General features: G+C 39.4%; 1 protein-coding gene across 3 annotated transcripts; it reads left to right on the plus strand.

The window, feature by feature from the left end:
* Nucleotides 1-219: 219 nt before the first annotated feature.
* On the plus strand, nucleotides 220-17,707 carry LOC139731218 (beta-1,3-galactosyl-O-glycosyl-glycoprotein beta-1,6-N-acetylglucosaminyltransferase 4-like). Of its 3 annotated transcripts, none has more exons than XM_071642100.1 (2): nucleotides 220-309; nucleotides 16,100-17,707. In XM_071642100.1, exon 2 carries the CDS (start codon nucleotides 16,199-16,201, stop codon nucleotides 17,609-17,611), a length of 1,413 nt encoding a protein of 470 aa, XP_071498201.1. In that variant the 5' UTR covers nucleotides 220-309; nucleotides 16,100-16,198; the 3' UTR covers nucleotides 17,612-17,707. The 3 variants fall into 3 exon arrangements, with proteins under 3 accessions (XP_071498201.1, XP_071498204.1, XP_071498202.1); XM_071642103.1 differs by lacking the exon at nucleotides 220-309 and adding an exon at nucleotides 2,336-2,392; XM_071642101.1 differs by lacking the exon at nucleotides 220-309 and adding an exon at nucleotides 7,989-8,016.
* The last annotated feature ends 5,715 nt before the right edge of the window (nucleotides 17,708-23,422 follow it).

The following is a 23,422-nucleotide window of genomic DNA, read 5'->3' on the forward strand; positions in this document are numbered from 1 at the left end:
CTTACTTTTTTTTTTCTCTCTCTCTCTGTCTCGGAGAAGGTGGTCGCGTGCGCGTGATGGATGACGAATAGCCCGGATGCCGTCGTCTCCTCGAGACAGCTCACAGCTTCACATGCGCCTGGCCCACATCGGGCTCTCGACGACTAGATCATATAGCGCAGTCTTCTCAGACAGTTGGCAAATCACGTATTAACCATACACAGCGCCTTCGAGACTACATAAACGTTCAGTCCTGGATAATTACAATTCGCCGCACTTGGAATGCGATCCCTATTCAAGGATATCATTTGTAATCACATGGCGTTACAGGTAAGTCGAAGTTACTTAGAAAGAAAGGGAGCTGTTGCAGCAGAATTTGATTTTTTGTTTGTAGCTATCAAAAGTATTATATTTCCTGCATGAAGTGCTCCTACAGTAGCTAACTATTAGACTTGACTTGTGTGGGGTATTCTGAGTCACAACGCGTCTTCATGTGCACTCTCCAGACCTAATGCAGATGATTGAGGATTTCTTGCTACTATTTTCTGATCGCGAGCCCTTCATCTCTTTAATAAGATTTCCGCCACGAAGATTAGAAGTTAAGAATGTTATTCGGCTACCATTGCTGAGAGGTGTTACTCATGTTAGACTCGCTTCTATAAAGCAAATTCCGTTTTGAATATGAACTGGTTTCGTTCGAGACAAAAAGTGTAGAAAGTTGTTTCTTTTTTAACCTTGTTTTCGTTGAAATTGTCATGGCAGCGAATTAGATATTATTATGACCTATGTCTAATGGGAAAGCACGAACTTATCATCGTGTCCAAGGAAATATACGAATTTATGTTTAGTTAACTTTAACGTGACGCAGAAGGGGCATGGAAACGCCCATATAAAAAAAACCCCGCTGTGTGACGGTGTTCTTCAGATAAGGTTCGTTAGATTGAAAATAAAAAAGTATATTTTAACGAATCTTGGGAATTACTAACCTTATTTCTTTTTCGGGTTAACGAGCCTTCTGAATAACGAACATTTTTTATTCTTTTTTGTTTCCGGATTAACGAACTTTTCAACCAAAGGGATCCCGGAAGTTGTATTTATGTGGACTAATGTCACACCTTTTTATCACAATTTTCAGCATTCATTGTTAGTATTTGATAAGGTAAAATTCTGCTTCTCTTTTATTTGAATCTTGTCTTGGTCACATACCATCGTTTATTTCGGTTGATCAAAAGCATCGAAAGCCTTTTCCATGCAGTGCCCCACCTTTGTCATCATATCTAAATTTCTTTCGAGAGTTTTTATGAATTCATCCAGTTTTATCTAAGCTCTCTTGAACGTAGGATACACAATAAAATTCACAGATGCCAAAAAGGAGAAATATAACGACTAGATGGGTTAATGATATATCGGTATGAGCATCACGAATTGTTAAAACATATATTTTTAGAATGATTACTTACAAAAGAACCATCAGATTAAGCCCTTTTGCTCAAGTTGTTACTGTATGATCAAAAGTGAATTGAGGTTGAAATTTAAATTAAAGTTGAAAGCTAAAAAGAAAGTAAAAACCCTGTTTGGCTCAAAGACATTTGACACCCCAACATCCGTTCACTTCGATTTGAACGCACACAAAAATAGGTGCTGGTAGAGATGCATAGATTGTGCATTACAATTCCCTCCTTTCCTTCTTTGTACATTTCATTCAAAAAAAAAATCCGCCCCTGTTTCTGTTCACCTGTTTTATTCCTTTGTCTTGGTCTCTCTTTCACCCTCTCTCCATAGTTGTTTTTCATTCTCTCTTTACTTGTTCAAAACCCCCTTCCTTCGTTCTTTCTTAATTTGTCTCTTCCTATATCCTCCATTTTCATCGGCAGTTCTTCATGTCTCTTAAAATCTCGTTTTTCCATCTTGCTTCCTTTAGTGCACTTCATCTGTTTGTGCCCATCTTTTATGATATATATATATATATATATATGATATATGAGGATATATGAGGAGGTATATCTTATACATTTTCTTGGTGTTCAAATACAAGATTTTTCACTCCAAGTAGCTAGTAATTTCTCAGGGAACTGAATCAACCAGATATGCTGTGCTCTTAAAGGGGAAAAAAAGACATTTGTGAAGACACCACGGAAGAGATGTGCAAGATGTTCTTATTTTCTTTTTAAAGGGGTCGCATTCCTGTTGCTGATTGGATAGTTGCCCTGCCATCGTTTGTAAACGATATATGAATATGAGAGCTACCACCTGTTCACATAGTCTGGGTGCCAAAGTCAGATTTTGGGCCTATAACTTTTTTTTAACCGTCTGCCCGATGTTTTTAAGGGTTTTACCTTATCTAGAGGGTGCTGAATCCGAATCTGGATGGTGCAACTCTTGCATCCTTGAGTGGTTTGAGATATTCAAAATGGTAATGCTAATTTATTTTTTTCTTTTGCTTTTAATAAGTATTTTCTTTTTGTCTTGGTGTGTATGCATCGACAGTTGGTGGTCATATTATTTACTTAGGGAGACGTTGATATCAACGAAGGTGCATACCCGGTCAGTAAATATAGGCATTTCCGCTTGATTCTAGCATTACTCGCGCCAACGGTCTTTTAGGACTAGTATTACTCTAGTTGCTTAATGCAATATCCGTTCACCTTGGGTAGTCGTCCTACTCGGTGTAATCGACTAATTGAGATACTCTGCTGTTAGCTCCCACTTGGGTTATACAGGGAACTCCGAACGAAACATTTGTGACCCTCTCGCTACTTTGATGTACTGGCAGGAAACGTCAAAAATGTCGTAAATGTTCACTATTTAACAAATTACATACCTACAGGGCCAACATGGGAAGAAAAGGTTTCAAAAGTGTGTTTTCTGCTAGATTTTCCAGTAAAACTAAGATGTAATGTCCTCTTCAAGTCGATGAGCCGAACGAGAACTGCGTGAAAACGAAAACGAACACAGCACATTTCACTTGATCAATTTTGGGTTTTGGTAAATGAGCTGGTCATACCTCAAAAAGAGAGAGCTATGCAGATATCTCATCTTCACGTATTATTTGCTGTTCACAAAATTGTTTGCGAACTATACTCTATTCTCTTTTCATATCATTCACTGTAAATGGTTACTAGGCTCCATTGATGTTGACTCCACGTTGTGTCCATGTGGGGATGTTCTCAAAAAGAAATTCTACACCACTGTTTACTCAGTGAGTAGCAAGATTTATAGATTTACTTTATGATAGTTTATTTCATGTTGCAACATTACCTGTACCATCTCCCTAGTCAAGCTGCGCTTATGAAGATGAACCCATGCATTTAAAAATATCTTTTAATAACACTTAATTCGAATCGTTTCGGTTGTTAGTGTACTTTCAATATGGGATATAACATAGATATAATTATCTTTATTTTAAACGTCTTTCCTACGATTGAACTACAGTATACAGTATTGATGTGTATAATTCACATGATTATGCCACACTTTGTTGATTTTAGAAGAAATTTTTCAGAAAAACTCTGAGTTAATTTCACTTTTAAGAATTCGTTTGTTAAACGATATTTACCCCTTGACTCCAAATCCACCCATCACCTTCCCTGATCAGGCGTGAAAGTTAACCTGGAACTTGACAGGTTTTTCGGATTCCAGCATTTGTACCTCTGAGTATCTTGCATTTTTCACAATTTGTTTCAGTCATTCATTTTCGTTCATGTTCAACTACTAAGTAAGTCTCTGGGAAACTCGTATACGTAAAGTGCGTGTGCTTATCTGTGGGTTATCTGTGGGTTAATGCTGGCACATTGTACACATTTAGTTTAGAGAGGCCGAAGAACTAAACTAAACAGTGGTGCTCACAACCCCTAACCGTCTATTCAGGCCAACTCATTGCACGGTGTATGGTGCACCTGTTTGAGATACGCTGCCAGCACAGGCTAGAAGGCACAGGGGTTCTGCAAGCACAGGATTAGCGTATAAAAACTTCAATAACGTGTCAGAGGACGGGCAGCGTAATAGTTAGTTCAAGGTCACAAAGCGACTACAGTGTAGTTTTGATATCAATTTACCATGACAGAGGACACCTGAAGATGTTAAAACACCAGAAGCCCACCACTCCCCCCCCCCCCTCCCCCTCCCCCCCTCTCTCCCCCTCCCCCTCCCTCCCCCTCTCCCTCTCAATAAAGAAGGGGAAAACCAGTACAAGCGAACATAGCACAGTACAGGCTGCCCTAAAACTTGGCAGGTGCACTTTTGATGAAAATTTCCGGCATCTTATGTTCATAATAGCGTGAGAAGATGGATGCTTGTCCAGAATAAAGCTGTATTTTCTGCACTCGGACTTCCTTCGTTCGCCATAATAGATAGCAGCCTGTCAGCTGCATCCTTGTTAGAAATACTATACTGGTGATAAGAAGTATACTCACAAGGTGCTTCCCAAGTATTTCCTAGATAATGTACAGAGCATAATCCAGACCGTTCTTATAATATAAAGTGAAATGATCGTAAAGTTACGTATACTTAAATGCAAACACTATGTTTAGATCTAGGCTTTTAGATTTAGAATAACACTAATTGAATAAGGAGTAAAGCCAGGTTGTGGCCTGCAATATGCTAGTAGTGTATTCCACTCATTTTTCATGCTTCGAAACGTTGTGGCAAATAGAGACATCATAAATTGGCCCTTAGCCAGTCAGAGTCGTGCTTTGGAAGGATGCCTCCTACAGTGGATTCTAAAATTTGTTTAGTTTCTCATCATTTGTTTTATTAAAGAGAAACTTTAATCTCGTGGATCTAGTAGTGCCTGTCTGGATAATAAAAGGACGAACGATTAAAGCAAACACAGAAACGCCTTTCCTTATCCCCCCCCCTCTCTCTCTCTCTCTCTCTCTTGAGATATTTTCCTTCTTTTCTCTTTTCTGGCAACGACCATTCTTAGTCTTCCTCACATAACTGTTCACTATTCCATGCCAGATGTCACAGTAACCATCTGGATTAATTCTTGCTGTAAACTTTTCCACCTGTTATGGCCAACATGATTTGCAGTGCAGAGTAGATTAATTCTGTGTGGACACAATTCTCTCCAAGAACTTAGTTTAGCCAGGATTCATATTCAGCACTCATTATACCTATACGACGCGTTGTATCTCTTGCAATGCCCCCCTGTTCGACTTTGATACCATACATTGGCCGAGTTTTGATACGGACGCGTCATAACTATAGGCTCAACTAAGTTGCTTGATATATTACAGCATCTGCTATCAGTTTCCTCCTTGTGTGGAAATAGATGATATTTTCAGCAACTTTTCTATATACTATTCGATACTTTTCTTTTCTCTCTCCAAAATTTCAAGGAATAGGTCGGTTCAGTAATGTATTCAAATTTTATGCATGCTTTGTTGGCAAAAGTTGCCCTTAACAGCTACAACGTTTGCACGAGGTTTGCCCGACAGAGCAACAGCTATAGGTGAATTCCCACCCATGAACCTTACTAACTGGGAGCAGTTGAAGGAAATACTGTACTTCGTAAGTAGGCTGTATACAAAACAAAAATAAAAACCAAAATTGTTATAACTTACAGTAGCGGTCTATTCCAAATGTTTCGCTTGTTTGATCTCACTCCTTCTATTTAGGAATTGTGAATTCGAAGTGGATTTGAAATGAAGTTTCCCTTTGAGATATTTTATGATAGATTTAGAGACCTTTGATGATTAAATCTTAAAATACAATGGAGACACTATACCACACTTTCTAAAGGTCAGCATTGCTTCAAAGCTGGAAAAACGTGGCTTCGAATAAGAGAGATTTTTTGCAGGTGCTACTTGTCAGATACGAAAAAGACAATTATGAATCCCGCTGGCGAATTAGTCACAGGAACTAGCAGCTTGGCAGTGACAACCTGATGCCGCTTGTTGCCCCCCTGATTACGTAACCATTTCTCTTTGTTTCCGGCAAGAAGAATTGCAGCGATGATTTCAGAAGAAGACAAATACAGAAACAGAGAAAATCGTGAATGGGAAGAGAATGGGCATAAAACGAAATTTACAAGCCTTCTGTATCACATCTAGCTGTGTGAAAGGCGGGTGAAAGTAGTAAAAATTCATTTTATAGTCGAAGAAATAATGCAACTATGGATGCCTAATAGTAATCATGTGTTGATGAGCTGCTGTGTAACTCGAATTTCGCGTAACCCGAATTATTTTCTGCGGGGGTGGGGTGGCTGGGGGGCTCTTAATACTCGAGTTAGGCCAGACTGACTGTCATAACTGTATTATACTAGTATACGTAGTAATGGTTAAGGAGAGACACATCTATTCTGGCATTGAACCATTTGAGTCTATTCACGGCAGATGATCATGCTATGTGCAAAATATACGTAGTACACTTACATGCACTTTCGGTATAACAATTAGATATTGTTCTGCTAACGCGCCACTTCATGAATACCATGAAACTGAAAACTATTTATGAGGCAGTGATACTTATGAAACCTTTTCAAGGATAATCATCAATCAAGAGTCTGCACAAATCAACTTACCCATATCGTTTGTGAATACGGCTGTATAGACTATTCCCCCTTTGTTACATCTTACTTTTCATTGCACGTTAACATTGATTGGATATTAACACGATTGTGTACACAAAGTTTGATGTTGGGACCGCTGGCATTCATAACATACAGATAAACATGGTCCATACATTCATAGGCAGAAACGAGGGTATTTCCTATCTATGCAGAGTTCATTAGTGCCATCTATTGGCAGATTACCACTTGCTCTGTGCAAGGCAGGTGTGCCCATGGTATCGGACGAACCCAAACAATCGCCTTGATTTACACGATCGTCTGTACGTCCAATTGAAGTGCGGCCCATTGTTTTGCAATGTACAGCTTTACCAGATGATACCTTTCTTCATGGACCCATTTTATATAACTGATAATGAACAGAGCGGCGGCGCCTCGTGCATGTGTGCATGTTGCACCATTGTAATACTCTGTGTGTGCACTGCATCCCCACTAAGTCACTCTGGCCTGTGCATTGTATATTTTATTTAAGTAAGTGCAAAAAAAAAAATATTGACATTGTGCTTGATGATTATTATATTCATAACTATGAAACTTCGAATGTCGAACGACAAATGGCGTTTGTTTGTACAGACATAAATCTAACGTAGATCTGCAAACATTGTTGCCCCCACCCCCTCTCTATAGGGAATTGGGAGAGGATGTTCTCGTCATTGTTATTTTCCTTTATAGCACTCAATACGTAACTTTAATATCATTGCTGAATCCAATGATATGAGATAATTCATCATGACTAGAAGATCTTTAAGATAAGATAGATACGTCCAACTCTAGATATCGATATGGCAATAGTTATATATCTCTTGTTGAAAGACTTTCCCAAATCGTCATAGAACATTTATTACTCTTATGCCTAATTCATCTATGAAAGTTACTATTTCAATGACAGGAAAAGGTTTCCTATGGTTCAGATCTAGCTAAGGTTCTCTGTCATTCTGAAGAACTCGTTTTATAAGGTGCTATATTGGATGGTATACGAACGTATGAATAACGATGCATGTTTCCCTCTTAATCACGTGACTTCCGGAATCCCTCCTCTGTCTCCCACTACATTTCTCAAAATTCAAATCTCAATATAACAGAACCACGCCCCCACGCATCTCATACGAACACATCCAACGCATACACACACACACACACACACACACACACACACACACACACACACACACACACACACACACACACACAAAGTCTCTTGCACCATCCACCCACAACAAGCAATAGCATAAAAGCCAGCAGTGTTTAATATATTGTATTGACAGTGCTCGGCAACCACCGCTCGGTACTCTAATGCGCGAAAGTCTTTTGCATTATGTGTCTGTGGTCCGAAAGGAGGCACACTGGATGTCGGTCATCAGGCTCCTCATGTCAGTGGCTGCTGTACGGTGGACAGAGAAATTTACTTGCAAACTTCCTCTCTTAATGCATTCATCATATGATTTTTCTCACATGACTTCGACATTTCAGTGAGTTCTTACCACTTGTTCAGTATTACACTGTACTTTTACTCTTTTATTCGAATTGGATAAAACCAAATTGTATTTGAACCCGAGAGTTTGATTGCCGTATTAACCTATACCTAACTTTCCTCATCCCTGGTATGGTACACGATGGATGAGTGTTAGACTAGTTTCGCTGCCTATCAGGGGCGGATCCAGGAATTCCATAAACGGGAGGCGCCTTTGCAAAATTAAAGGGGGCGCACGCAGCCCCCCCCCCCCACTCCATTTTCTTCTTTTCATTTCTTTTGTTTTAACCAAAAATAAAGAGGGGGCACGCGCCCGGTGCGCCCCCTCTGGATCTGCCACTGCCTATGACGTCCACAGTGATGTAATAATGTTGAAAAATATCAGTAATATTGTGGTGTATTGTTAAGAAAGAAGACTGAATGTGAATTTGTTGGTTGTATATTCAAATACATAGCTTGTGTTAGTATATAAGCTTGTGTATCTTTACATGTGAGCTCTTTGAATGATAAATCAAATTGTGTCTGCTTTTATTTCAAAATCGAAACACCACTTACAGTTGCCACCTGTTTCAGATTGTTAGTGGATTCTGAAAGATTTTGCTTCCTTTATTCACACTTTGCTATGAATCATTAGGAGAAAATGTTATCTATATAGAATCTCATTTTCCTGCTCATCGCATTATAAATTACTACGGGATTAGAATTTCAAAGTTTCGTCTGGGACTATCTTGTTTATAGTGAATTACTGCTTTTGCTGATTTTTGTTTAAACCTACCCCAAAACTACAAAAGCGAAACACATAACACTTTTTGCCCCAATCAGAGCCTTTTGCCTGCAAAAAGTGCAACTATGCAGACAGGAAACGCTGTAAATCATTCTGTCAACTTCACTAACATCACCTTTCACTCACGAAAAAAAAAAGGTTATATCACCAGATGCCTCCTAGGGCAGTTGGGTGTCTTGTGGGCACACGCTGCCAAAAAGAAGGGTGAATCACAGTGAGATTATAATAACTTCATAACGTACCGGTTTCCGTGTATGAGCACTATTTAAAGTGGACAGGGCTCTGCCAATATGTCAACTAGGTTCGAGTCTTGCCACGTGGACACAAAACTTTTGTCTGTTATTATACGACCCTGGCAAATTAGATGCGCACTTGATAATCGGTGGATGATAATCTTAATGTTATGCATTCTAGATGAACAAACTAGACTATGTAATTTGCAAACATCAACCACCTAGCTACATGGGACTGCTATTTATACTCTTGCCATATAAAAGAGACATCTGAAGTGGGATGCTTTTCACAGGTATTGGTCGAAGGGATATCTTGTAGAGAGAATTCTATCAATTATAATTTCCAGGAGCTTGTGTCCCCTCTCTGTAAAACAATCAAACAAACAAACAAACCTACAGTTACAACAAACACACACGCAAATCCGACGATTTGCTTGGTAGCGAAATTGCATCCAAGCACGACTTGACATGTCTGAGTCAGAGGACTTACCTCCGAGAGAACTCGCGTCACATGTCCTTCTTGTGATTTCCTTTTTGTATATATATATATATATATATATATATATATATATATATATATATATATATGTGTGTGTGTGGATGGAAAGATGAAATCAAATCACGTTCACACCTGTAAATGCATAAATGATCGCACTGTCTTATCAGTTCTCTGAATCCGTAATAAAATATGGGTCATGATAAAACGCATAGGCCTACTTCCCTGGGATATAAGTTCATTTCGACGAACCAAAAACTTTTGGCACCAATGCGACGTCCTTTCCTGAATAGAAGATGATGAGAACTTCCTACCTACTTCTATACCTTTAGAAATCTAATTTTCTTAGCGATGTTTCACCTTATGCTTCTCATATTGAGAGATGATATTCTGTCAACCAATTGCAGTTCAAAATAAACACATTTAAATCCAGAGCATAAAATTTTGTACGTGTGCTCAATTCGCTGCAGAAATTAAAGGTATTGTTTACCATTGGGAACAGTGATTTGGAAAATGTTCGAGTTATGACATTTGATGCATATGTTTACCTCTATCACGAAACTATTACCATATAAAAATATCGCAATAGAGCCTAAAATATAAGGAGATCACTATTTTTCTCAATAAACAAAACTGTACACTGTTTATTCTAGAAACAATTTCATCACAACTATTGATCACAATTTCTGTATATTTAATATACTTAATACTTGAGATTGATAATACTGATTAACATTTCCTGCATTGCTTGTTTCTATCCCTGACTCACATTTCAGAACTATATTGAAGCACTAAAGCTGTTTTTTTTCATCTGCAAATGGTATATAATGCCTTTAATGTCAATCTGCAAAATCGCAAATGTGAGGCTTAATGTTCGCCGAAGAAGAAGAAGAAGAAGAAAAAAAAAACACACTTTTGGTTTATAGTCACACACACACACACACACACACGTATCCTGGTTTGCCATCAGGCCGTTATATTTGCGAAGTTACAAAATAATTGGTTGTCATACACAGTTTCGAAATAGTGTTTTATAAAGTATATTTATGGTTCGTCTTTCTTTCTTTTTTTGTTGACGATTGGATTTTAATGGTTTTTTTTTCCAATGGCCGTTGTAACTATTCCTTTAGAGGCTTGCTGTACTATTCAGTATATAGGCCTACACCCACACAATACACACTCTTCAACATCTGCTCTTATTGACATGTTGACTGATATACAAGCCATGCTGCCATTGTAGGTACCATTAAAACTTTATGTGTATGCCTTTATATAATATTATATCATATACACTCTCTGGCCGTAAGTTTTTACAACGTGGACACATGCATTACACACTAAGCAATTATTTATGACATGAAAATACATGCTGTTTTTTAACGAAGTTGTTGTTCATGAGTTAAGATGAAAATATAGTGATCAGGTACAATTAATTTTTGTAAATAGTGTCGAGTTTTCACCTCAGCTTGGTAAATGCGGAGTGCCACAGGGGTCGAACCTTGGGCAGTTATTTTCATGGTCTATACAAGATAATGACCCCCCCCCCCCAAGTGTTGTGCGTCATTATTTACGCAGGCGATTATAGGCCTGCTAAAGAAAATGGTGACTTGGTCAAGATATCTCAGTGACTTTCCTGTAACAAAGAAATGTGAAGCTATGTTAATAGGTTCCAGCAATGAATAAACGGTAAAAATCATTGATTTTTTTTTTTAATAAGAGAATAAAACATGTCACTGAGTTTAAATATCTTGGTATACGTATTGACAGTTGTTTAAGATGGGATAAACATGCTGAATATATTGGTGAATTTACAATGAAAAAAATACATTTTGCTGAAAGAATAAGACATTCCATTTCTCAAAAAAAAAACCACAGGCACTGCTCTTTGACAAGTCCCCACAAAGTAAATTAGGCTGTTTTGCGATGTCGTTTGGAATGATACAAAGAAACAAATATTGCACGTGAGAGACAAAGTCTCAAAACTGTGCTAAGAGTACAAACAAGATATCCAGCTAACCTCATATGAAGCTTTGTCTCTTGACACACTGGAACAAAGACGTGAGAAACACACGTTTCATTTGATTCATAGAATTACGGCACAATAACTCCTGGATATTTAACAAATGAATTTAATTTTAGATTCACTTCTAATGATTCAAGAAGCTCGTTATTAATTTTCTTCTTGCCCAAGATAAACACTCATTTTGAAAAGAAAAGCCTCAATAATTACGGAGCTATATTGTGGAAAAACTTTTCATCAGATCTTCAATACCAACGTAGTTTTGATTGTTTTAAAGAGAGACTAATAGGTGAATATTTTGAAAGAGACCATTATAGAGTAACTTCGAAGAATATGGTGAATGTTATGCGATCGCTAATCGGATATATAATATCAAAATGATATGAGTGACATTTTACCCGTTTCATATTTATGTGCTATGAGTTTGTATTCTTGCTGTAGTTATTCATCCTATTTCTTTTTTCATTTTTCTTGTCATGATTTCGTATGTTAATCTATAAGTTACTTTGTAAAGCTAGAACTCTCATTGTATGCTTGTTTTGGTCTGTTTTTATCTGTGCACGGACATGCTGAAGAACAGCCCTGGCCTGGAGCTGAAGCCCTCCTCCTAGAATTTGGACTGTTAAAAAAACAGAAACAAGAAACAGCCTCAACGTTCCGCGACACCTGATAACAGTGTAGATGCCGTTGCGTCTACTAAATAACTTTTTTATTATGAACGGACGTGTTTGATACACTGTTCTGTAAGATAAGAAAGTTTACCGAACAACATCATTCCCCATAAGAATAGTTTCCAAGAATGATCTCTAGGGTTTGGTTATTTTCTGAGCAGTTGCCTCCGAGGTAAGGGGATTTTCATAAGGTTATTATTACATGGTGCACGCACTTTCTATAAAGCGATGGGTTTCATCATCGTCATGTTCAACGGAAATCTGATTTTGGAAAGACAAACAGATGTTTGACCCATTAATTGTGTTCATTTTTTGGGCAGTTAAAATGGTTCAAAAAGAAAAAATATTACCAACGAGAAAATCAAAGTAAAAATACAATTGGCTGCACAAAATGTCTGAATTAGTGAGAGACGATAACGCTGTTCACTGTGCGGCAGATTTGCCTTTAAGACTGCCGACATTATCTAGCTACTGTACGGTGACTCATGAGTTCCTCATAATCAGTTTTAGGTAATATCTGAGGTGATGCCGCACAACCTGTATTTTGAATTTGTTTTTGTTAATGCGTTAATCAGGAACTTTTCTCTATCATACGCTGCTGGATACAGAAAAAAAACAACATAATAAAGATGGCCATTCTTGTTGCACGTTCTGATGCACTGCATTATAACCTGCTTCTCATGCAACGCGCCATTCCTACAGTCTTGTCTCATACACACGAGGCAAGATATTTGATGCTATGGTGGCACCCAAAATACTTGGCTGGCCTTTATGTTTCCGGGGCACATCATCGATAATTTCCCTGGCTGAGGCAATATTACACTCGTCTTTGACTTGCATGACACGGCCAACCAACCCAGCTCAGGCAGCGTGCACCCATCTGCTTCCCTGCACAAAGCCGCAATCAATATCCTAGATGCGCATGTTTTCTCAGAATCTGATTCCATTAATATCGCGTTGTTATAAATCAAAACTAATTGCGGACTAGAAAGAGAAGATAGGTAGAAAACAAACATAATTATACACACGCATTACAAGCCAGTTGACCTATTCAATGATGAGCACCTGCACTGTCATGTATTTAGATATAATAGACCACCTGACTCGGCTGCGGTGAACAGCTTGACAGTACACTCACTTGTCCTTCACAGGGAGAGTGGAACAGCGGCAAGGGGAGGGGAGGAGCTGTACCAGCCCCCCCCCCCCCACACACACACATACTTTTGGCCCTTAAAAAAAAAAAACTGGAAAAAAAGAACCCCGAGAAAACCCATGACTTGCCCAGGGTCTCCCAACAACAACAACAAAAAAGTAATAATAATGAAATAACTCGGATCACCTGTATATAAAATAGACATTACTCGGCACCTAGCTGTTTGCCATGGCAACCACATTCATCTGCATCAACCAGTCAACAAATAGGAGTGACGTGACTCTCTATAACAACACAAAATGTGGAGATTCCCCCCCCCCAAAAAAAAAAAATACATATCAAAAGCTTTAACATTTTGCCTTCTGAATGTCACTTCAAGGTGAAAAAAAAAGTGAAATGAGTGTTCATTTCATCTTTGCGAACATGTCACACTGTTAATATACAAAATGATGTATAGCATGTAAGTCTGAGTGCGTCGGCATGAATTGTGTGCTTAAGGTAAATTGGATTTATTTTTTATCCATGTATTCATGAGGCGCAACCAAAGGCAGACTATACACTTTCCGTATGACCGCACCCACGCCCGCTATTCCTACTGACGCACGAAAAAACACATGTATCATCTGTTTAGAGAACGGCGGACAAATGTTTGCCAAAAATCTATTTTATTCAATCACCCGTCTGGTATGAAATTACCGACGCATGGATAGTCATGCATCAATAGTGACACATGGCATAATGTTTAAAGATAAAAGAGGATAGCAATACAATCCTGTACTTCCCTATCGATGGCAACTTCTTGTAGCAACAGCCAATCAGTGGTGTTGTCATTACCATGATAATAACCATTGCAGCGTGCAAGAATTGCTTATATCGCTTTTCTCTCTTTTTTTTCCAATAGAACCCAGATAAGCCATTTCATTTGTCGACGGCGTATTAGCACACTGCAAACTGTAGACACAATGTCAAATATAATATTACTGAAAATAATGATTTTTATTGTGAGTGCATGACGACTATACTATTACTATTACTTGACTATCTATTGAAATAGATACACAATGTGAACACCGAGTCCTATATTCTTGTTTTTTTTATTTTTTTTATTTTTTAGACGTATTTAAATTGAGAACTTCTGGAATTCCCTGGTCACTATAATTATGTCCACTGTCATAATGTAGGATTCCGCGCTGTGGGTGACCCTTGGAATATAAAAGTTTTCACAAGTTGCATTTCATTACTCCAACGGTTAATCCGAAAATGAAATAAGGTTCGTTATTCCGGAGGCTCGTTAGTACGCACCTTCTTTTTATTTTCGGAACCTTATTTCATTTTTGTATTAACAAACCTTCGGCATAACAAACCTTTGGCATAACGAACCTTCGGCATAACGAACCTTCGTAATAACGCCACAAATGTTCGGATGATGACGTAGCATCTGGGTGTTGGGATTTGCGTGTTTCGGAATAAAGAACCATACAGTCATTGACAGTAGTTCGGATTGTTTTGTATATATTACTATATTGTTTTGTTTTTCCGCCCGGCAGCTCATGCAGGGAAGCACATGGGTGAAGCCTGGTTTTACCTGTTTCTTGTAATTATTGTAATGTTGCCGCATGAATAATGATGATAATGATCCTAATAATTTCATTTTGGGATTAACGAACCTTGACAATTTTATCTAATAACGATATCACCCGTTTACAACTCTTTGATACACTGTATCCTCGATATCGGGTGGACAAAAGTACATAGTCTTTCTATCACAACAGCATTCTGCTCTGCGATAAACGTTGTGTTGTAATAGACAGTAGTGCTGTTATTGTAAACACACAGTATAATGAAAGTCATACTTTGGATGCAAATAAGGGTGTTTGGCGGCGTTGATCACCTTGCAAAATTCGTGTTTCCTTTGATGTTTACTTGACAAAAGCTCCGCATGGCGTGTGTTTCTTTGCAGCATGCAGGGTGCTATCACAGACCGATCCGTACACCCACTCATCGTACACTGCTTTCTATTCTGGGTATATTTGCCATTGCAGGTGTTTAATATCTGATGTCACGCTTTCGATTTAGTCATTGATCAAGCAGGAAACGTGTGATTTGGCTGAGTTTGGAAATATAGCGACACCTTGCATTACTATTACTTAGACGTCGCAAGAAAAATGGCGACTGTCACAAAGTATATTTCAAATTTTCCATTGTTGGACATTCACCCCAACAAAATGATCTAAACGAACAGTTCAAATTTGCTTAAATTTGTCGCGAAATTACCCAGTAAAAGGACAGCAACTATAATAATCTAGATATGATAGGCACAATGATCATTCTGAAAAATGATTCTATTCATGTAACAATTAATTACCGTGGTATTCCTAAACAAGTAGAACATTCCATTTATTTATGATATCGCATTATTTTGGGGATGGTGTAATGGTGGATATGGCTCTTGGATTTGAAACAGAAGGTCCTAAATCATCTTAGAGAAATCCCACAAAATCCCATTTGACCATGATGTATTAATGAGTAAGCATCTCTGCATTTCCGGAGGATATAAAGATAAGCTCTTATGTATGCAAGAGGGCAGTACTAATACTGAAGATGACCTCACTGTACATGCCATGACGTACTTATTAATATTGTTTACCTTACCTAATGCATTCAGTAAGTTCGTGGATGTGTTTCTTAACCCTTCACTCCCTCTCTCTTTCCTTTTCTCCGTAGTATGTGGGAGCAACTGGAGTCTTGCTGCACCCTTAGCATCACATACGTCTGTAGGGTTCGAAGTCTCTACGAATAGCAGCAAAGGTCATTCTACGAAGGATGGGGGTCTACTATCCGCAGAGGCAGTTCCGCGTTTTGCTGCTTATTGGCTCTTGGGTCATCCTTGCATGCTTGATCTGGACGATTGCCGTGTATTCTTCGCACGATTCTAAACTCCAAACAATACGCCACAACAAAATGTCCTCCATACGTCGTGTCGAAGAGTCTTCTGCCAAGCCGAGCCCAGCAAAACATGTCAACATCACACTCCATGCGACGGTTTCTCTGGACGCGTCAACGTCCCATGTCCCATCCTCTCCATTCTATCAGTTCCCAGTAAATTGCAGTGCAATATTCGACGACAATACGCGCGAAATACAACATGCGGAACTTTTGCTCCGGACGGAAAAACAAAAGAACAAGGATAGCAAAATTCCAATACCGAACGATGATGAGATAGCATCATTCAGTGAGAACTGTACGTACTACAAGGAGGCCAGAGACTACCCGACAAAAGTACTCAGTAAAGAGGAAGAGAACTTCCCGCTAGCCTTTATCATACTGACTCACAGGAACGCTGCTCAAACAGAACTTCTACTACGTTCGATTTACCAACCTCATAATGTTTATGCCATCCACCCTGACTCCAAGAGTCCACCCGTGTTTCTTCGCGCCATCAAAAATCTTGCGCGCTGTTTCGACAACGTGTTCGTCTGCTCAAAACTAGAGGCAGTGAAATACGCTGGGTTTACACGTCTCTTGGCCGATATCAACTGCATGAAAGATCTGGTGAAGCACAAAGTGAAATGGCGTTACGTCATCAATCAGTGTGGGGAAGCATTTCCACTGAAGACGAATTTGGAGATGGTGAGACAGCTAAAGGCATATCATGGTCGCAATGATGCTGAAGGCTACGTAGCGCCTCATAAGCTTGGTAGATTCCACGTGTTTAGTCCCAAGCGGCGACAATTTAAGACGGCTAATGAGATGCTACAGAGATACCCGCCACCAAACAACATCTCTCTATTTTCTGGAAATGCTTACAACACACTAAGTCGCAAGTTCGTGGAGTACGTCCTCAACGATGAACTACCCGTCAAGTTCTTGGAGTGGATCAACATGACCTACTCCCCAGACGAACATTTCTGGAGCAGTCTTCAGAGAGTCCCCAGTGCGCCCGGGAGCTACACGAATGTCACCCATAAAGACATTAACACCAGCTTCGTCAAGTGGGCTGGTGAGACGTTCTTCAAGCCATGCAAAGGCACCTTCGTCAGGGGCATCTGTGTTATGGGTACAGCTTACTTGCCTTATGTCGCACGACTGCCCCACCTCTTTGCCAATAAATTTCACTATTCATACGATCCTATAACAATGCAGTGTATGCAAGAGCTGCTGACAAATAGGACTTATAATCCCAAACTCACGAAGGAGTATTATCCGGAATTCCCCGCAAAGCGAAAATGGTATTGATCAAAATGGATATCATTCTCGAAGAATGTCTCATCGAGAACCCCTTCTCTCTAAGTATGCGTTTAGCCAGTACGGACGTATCGTTCTGATCGCTTCGATAAGATGAACGAGATAAACTTTCTTCACTTACGTCTCAGATGATATCGCCTTTTATAATCCTTGTCACTATATCAACGTCTTGTATGTTGGTTAGAATTCAACATCAATGTACAGATTGAAGCAGAGGCAAGTTCCCACACATGAGGAAAAATGTCAGGTGTGTTTTCATCAGTCTTTGTCCCAACAACCTTCTGTCAGTAAGGAAGATCCCGAAGGTGAACAAAGATCATCGTCAGAGAAGATATGGACATGGCTACTTGTGATTCAGATAAGAGAGTTGACGGGAATAAAGATGGAGATTTGAGGGTTTTAGGGTTTGAAGAGGCAAGATTGACGGGAATCACTCAACATCTATTGTTTATCTATTCCACTTATTCCGTTTATGATAAATCTTATAAGGTGAACATTCAAGTCCAGGACACATGAGTTTCAGAGTATAATGCATACTTTACCGTGTTTACATTAGACATGAAGACGAAGGTAAAATGCATGTATCCATGATGGGAAATGAACTTTAACATAAAGTGTCTGGAAGTGTCTTTGAGTGTTAGTAACTCCTTGAGGATGTTTCAAGTATTTGTGATTACGTATTTCATTTCAATTCAACGTTAAGCTTCAACGACATATCATTTTGCTCATAAACTACAATTCGTATAACTGTTACATTTTAAAGACATGTTCCTGTTGAAATAGATTAATCAGGTTTTACTGCAACATTTCTCAAATATTTCTTAGTTACATTGTGAAAATCGCTTCCGTATTATACTTACGTTACGATATTACATAGTTCTTGTTGGAACAGGATTCTAATACAGTAACTGTCTATCCTAGTTTTTATTCAGAAATTTGGGGACTTCGGGATTAAAGCTTTTTCAGCTCTAATATTCATTTTTGTATCCATCAAACTTTTGATGAAAAGTTGAGAATACTATACTTTCATTATATTGTAGAAATCTTGGTCACAGCAACAACGTAACACTTTTTACATGAAAGTATAATATTCTCTTATAAGCGAGTTGGAATGTAAACTTAACAAGAATGTGTCCACAAGAAATTATTTGTTTTTTTAATGAATGCCACCATTTCGTCTGTTGGTAAACATGATGAAAAACTTTTTTCATTCATTTTTGTGTGCTGAAAAAGAGTGGAGAAAATTTATTCAAACCTTAATAAAAGAATCGACAAAACATTGTCGACTCCTATGGCGTAGGATATTCTCTCCTCGTGAATTTTCAACTTTACATTGTACACCATCTTAATCATCACTTCATCTTCGGTACAGTCAATCGATAATCATTACGCAATAATCCGCGTAAGATATGGTGCAATAGTCTCCAATATACGTCTTGAGTTTTCATGTGCTGAAAGTGTGATGTTAAAATTTGACATTGGATTTTTAATCATAAATCAAAACGGTGCCTTTCGTGTAATCAGTCATTTCGTTTGCCTTGCCGCATTAAATTAAGTGCCAAGTCAGATGTATATACGTGAATATTGCGTAAAAGGCGACAATTCAGAATCAAATTATTTCTTCATCAGATCTTGCAAGTGATGTCGTGACTGTGCCTTAATATACTTTTGTAAATACTGTATATTATTATGATAAGCATCCAAATGATAAAATCATACCTTGATCTTCATTAGCCTTGCGTTCACAAGATTACCTTAGAATGCAGTTTGTTGCTAACTGTGGACGGAATGAAATTACTCATGAAGTGTTTGGTGAAATTCATACAATGTTACGTGAACATGAACGTTACAAAGCGGACTTTTATCTTTGCCTTTGACCATCGCCTTCAATTCGGATCTTTCTCAAAATTCAGGCAGGTAATTACTGTACCCTAGACGAAAAAAATACTGTACCTTTTATGCTTCTTTATTGTTTAATGAAGCTCTGATCAGTACTTCTTAGTTATTGGGTAAGTGTAAAAATGTGTAATGACTGACCGACCTAATGAAGTGCCTGCATGTCTGAGGAGAATGGGACTCGAAAAGGTTGGGCAACTGCTAATTTGACGAGGCTACAATGAAGTGGGATCTAGCAAAATGCTTGCTATAATCATCGATTGGAATAATCACCACGACTTAAACCTGGGTGATAATGATTGTGTGCAGTCGCACTGATAGGTAGCCTCTCATTATATATATATATATATATATATATATATATATATATATATATATATATATATATATATTGGGGGGTGCTAGTGCTCATTTCATCGGAATCCACTGGATGTCCGAATGACAATGTTTAATACATACAGAAAAAAAAATGGCTCGCAGGCCCACAAGAAAGATAAAATATTTTAGCATCTATAGACAGATTGACTAGTATGAGTCGAATACTCATGTAGTATGATTCTTTGGTGGGACGTGAAGCATATTGATCTGTTGACGAGGGGAACTGTCCGGATGGTGAGTAGACAGGTGCCTCGGGACGGGATGGGGTGGGGGCTGCAATCGGCCTTACATTTGGCTCTTAAAAAAAAACCCACCAAAAAACAAAAACCGTAAAAAACAACCTTTCGGAAGGTTCCTCCCAATGCTTTTTTTTCTTTAATTTGAGCACTGCCTCGACCCCCCCCCCCCCCGGCCCGGGCCCTCAGTTGCAAAGCCTCCACCCCCCCCCCCCCCACACACACACACACACACAAAACATCGCGGCCCTGTGTAATCCTTTGAGGTGTAACAGGTCTTGGATGATATAAAATGATAGATAAATAGAACGCTAGATGGGGGTACTACTCTTTATGATACTCTTGAATGAAGTCAATGCAATACAGTTGCATTAAAAGCAACGAGGATGCCGAAAGTAAGTTTTAGATTCCACTGGGCCACCGTGTTTTTTTTTTTACATGTACTTCCTAATTTTTAGGCAGAGTTCTGAGCGAATAATGCGTGCCATTACGTACGGAGATGTTTGTGTGTGCGTATGTCTGTGTATATGGTAGTCTAACATTCTGGATAAGAATCTCGTCAAATGATTTCATACTGATCGCTGTGCCTTGCCATGAATTCGAATGTTTTCTTTGATAAAAGTATTGAATAATTTACTGCAAATGCACAATTTAACTGATCACCGTACTGACGGAACAGTTTCAATAAACGTCTAATGACAAAAGGTGGAAGAGCTACCAGGTACATTGATTTTCCCGCATTTTGTTTGTTTACACGTGTATTGATATCACGTTCAAGCTGATTTAAACGTATTTTTATGTGTCTGTGTGATTTTGTTTGCGCATGCGTGCAGTCCCGGCCCGGCCGGGTGACATGGGCTTTGCAACAGAGTGCACATGATGAATGATATGGGTGTGTGCAGAGCAATATTAGTTTGGATCGAAAGTCCAGAGCCAGCGTCAGCTGGGTGTGTGCAGTGGTGTACGCTATAGTGTAGAGTGTGCTGAGCCAGCCTGAGCTCATTGTATGTGCATGAACACGAGCTGTAGGTCCTAAGGCCCGTAGTGTAGAGAGAGAGAGAGAGAGAGCAGAGTTAGCGTGCGCTGGGTCCCATTTCATAAAAGATGTTATGATAGCAACTCTTGCTGGAATGGCAACTTTCAATAGCAACAGCCAATCAGGAAGCTGGATTTTTGTTGTTACCATGACAACTGACCTTTCAGCAAGAGTTGTTCCATGCTTCCCTGGTTGTGAAGGCGCGGCACGGGCTACATACTATAAGTAGTGCAGAGTGGCCAAAGTGAGCGCACTAAACGGGCCCGGGTCCTACACGGGGATTGAGTGAATGCAGCAATTTAAAGGGTCTCCGAATCACCATGCAGGTAGTAGGTCCTCCATCGTCAGCAATGTTTGCGAAAAATAGGATAATAGGTTCAAAGTTATCGAAAATTAAAAGTTTTGGTGCAGGCTTCGATCGCTGGATGAGAAGATTACAACACTTTGTGACGTCACGCATGGGAAATGATAAAGGTCTAGAAAATGTAAAAGGAATTCCACACAATGTCAGAACTCATTCTCTCAACATGTTACTAACAAAATGTTGAGGCTAACATTATCCCCCTGCTTTCTAAAAGAGGGCGTCAAGTGCTCTTCCATTATGCTAGAAAAGTGAAAATAGGTCACTATGTAGCATTTTCTTTATACATGCATTATTTTCCTTCTGTAGGTTTTAAATACGTGACGTCAAAAAACGTTGTAGGGCCTAGGCCTACTATAGACTTCTTCTCCACCGAATGCTGCACTAAAAACTGTAGAGATTCGTCACTTTTGATCAGATTGTCCGATTTTCCTCAAAAAAAAAATCCGCATCAATTCAATTCAAACGAAATTTCATTTCCAAAAGCGCATTTTTGTTGTTGATACAAGTTCAAGGAAAACAAAACGTACAATGTATTACAACAGTTTTGTACATGTGCAACTTCTTGTGTAGTTGTTTTGAAAAAAGGCCAAATTATTATTTTGAAAAGAGAAAACCACCTACGCGGAGACAACTAGCCTGTAGAAATGTGGGCCACTCAATTCAAAATAATAACCATTATCGGGGTTTCATTGTTCGACCAATAGGATTATTACTTTGTGTCCCCTTGTTCTCACACAAAAGACCCATCTCATTCTGGGTATGGGGGAATCGAAGAAGATGAATTTTAAGATTTCAACCGCGGAAATATCATCAGTTTGGAAATTACACAGAAAAGTATACTAACACATGCCACACACACATACACCAGGGGCGGATCCAGGAATTCTGTAAAGGGGGGGGGGGGGGGCGCAACTGATATTTCTGGTGTCACTTCCGGGTTTCATTTCATTTCTTTTCTTTTTATTTCTTGTGTTTTTAACGAAAAATAAGGGGGCGTGCGCCGGTTGTGCCCCCCTCTGGATCTGCCACTGAACACAAATATTACTGCATTGCGTGTGCGGATGCACGCAAATTATTGTGCTGTGAAAGTGAGCGAAGCTGCGAAGGCCCACCGCAGTGGTGACCACTCGCAGTCCATAACCAGTCCCCCCTTACATTGTAAAAGCCAATTTGGGATATTAAGCATGACAACATCTGGAGCAAATTGCCTCTCTTGATCGGCTCACCATAGGACATAGTTGTTTATGTTTGCCATGTATGACGGAATGCTGAAATATAATGAATATCATTTGATAAATATCACAACGGCGGCATCACTTAAAAGGGGTGCGGCCGGATGATTGAAAGGACCGCAGACATGATGCAAAACCACCAAAGTGCCGCGGGAATCGAGAGAAGAAGCAGAGATAGAAATACTACTCGAACAAACATGATCTTCGATCACTGACACCCCTTGACAGATTAGCGCACGACGGAAAGCTCCAATCGTGTCGCGCCAGTGAATTAAAAGTGCGCCACTCGCGATCGTTGACTCTTGAACGGTCCTTTGAATAGCCCGATGTACAGCAGTCTCCGCATAATCGGGTAGTGTCGGGCAGAGCATTTTTCTTAACCGATTAAGCGGTGTGCCGATTAATTGTACACAGCATATAATGCAGGGGCCGCGGAACGTTTTTCAGTTTGGGGGGGGGGGGGGGGGGGGGGGTGTATCAAGGTCAACCCCCCGCTTAGACGCACCGGCGCAGCCTGGATAATGATCTTATGATCTTGGGAGGGCGGCGGTTACTATGCGATGGAGCGAAGCGACCGAGGCCTAGCGAGCGGAGGGAAGAGGGGGGAAGGGGGAGGGTGCGGGAGGAGGATGTTCCCCCCTCCCACGGGGAGGACTTTTT

The sequence above is a fragment of the Diadema antillarum genome, unplaced genomic scaffold (genome assembly GCF_040938485.1).
Source record: "Diadema antillarum isolate AM-2024a unplaced genomic scaffold, OU_Dant_1.0 seq00000367_RagTag, whole genome shotgun sequence".
Classification (NCBI taxonomy): Eukaryota; Metazoa; Echinodermata; class Echinoidea; order Diadematoida; family Diadematidae; genus Diadema; species Diadema antillarum.

What these genes read in the sequence shown, in the direction of transcription:
- LOC139731218 (XM_071642100.1), top strand. Translation starts at nt 16,199, where the DNA reads ATGGGGGTCTACTATCCGCAGAGGCAGTTCCGCGTTTTGCTGCTTATT.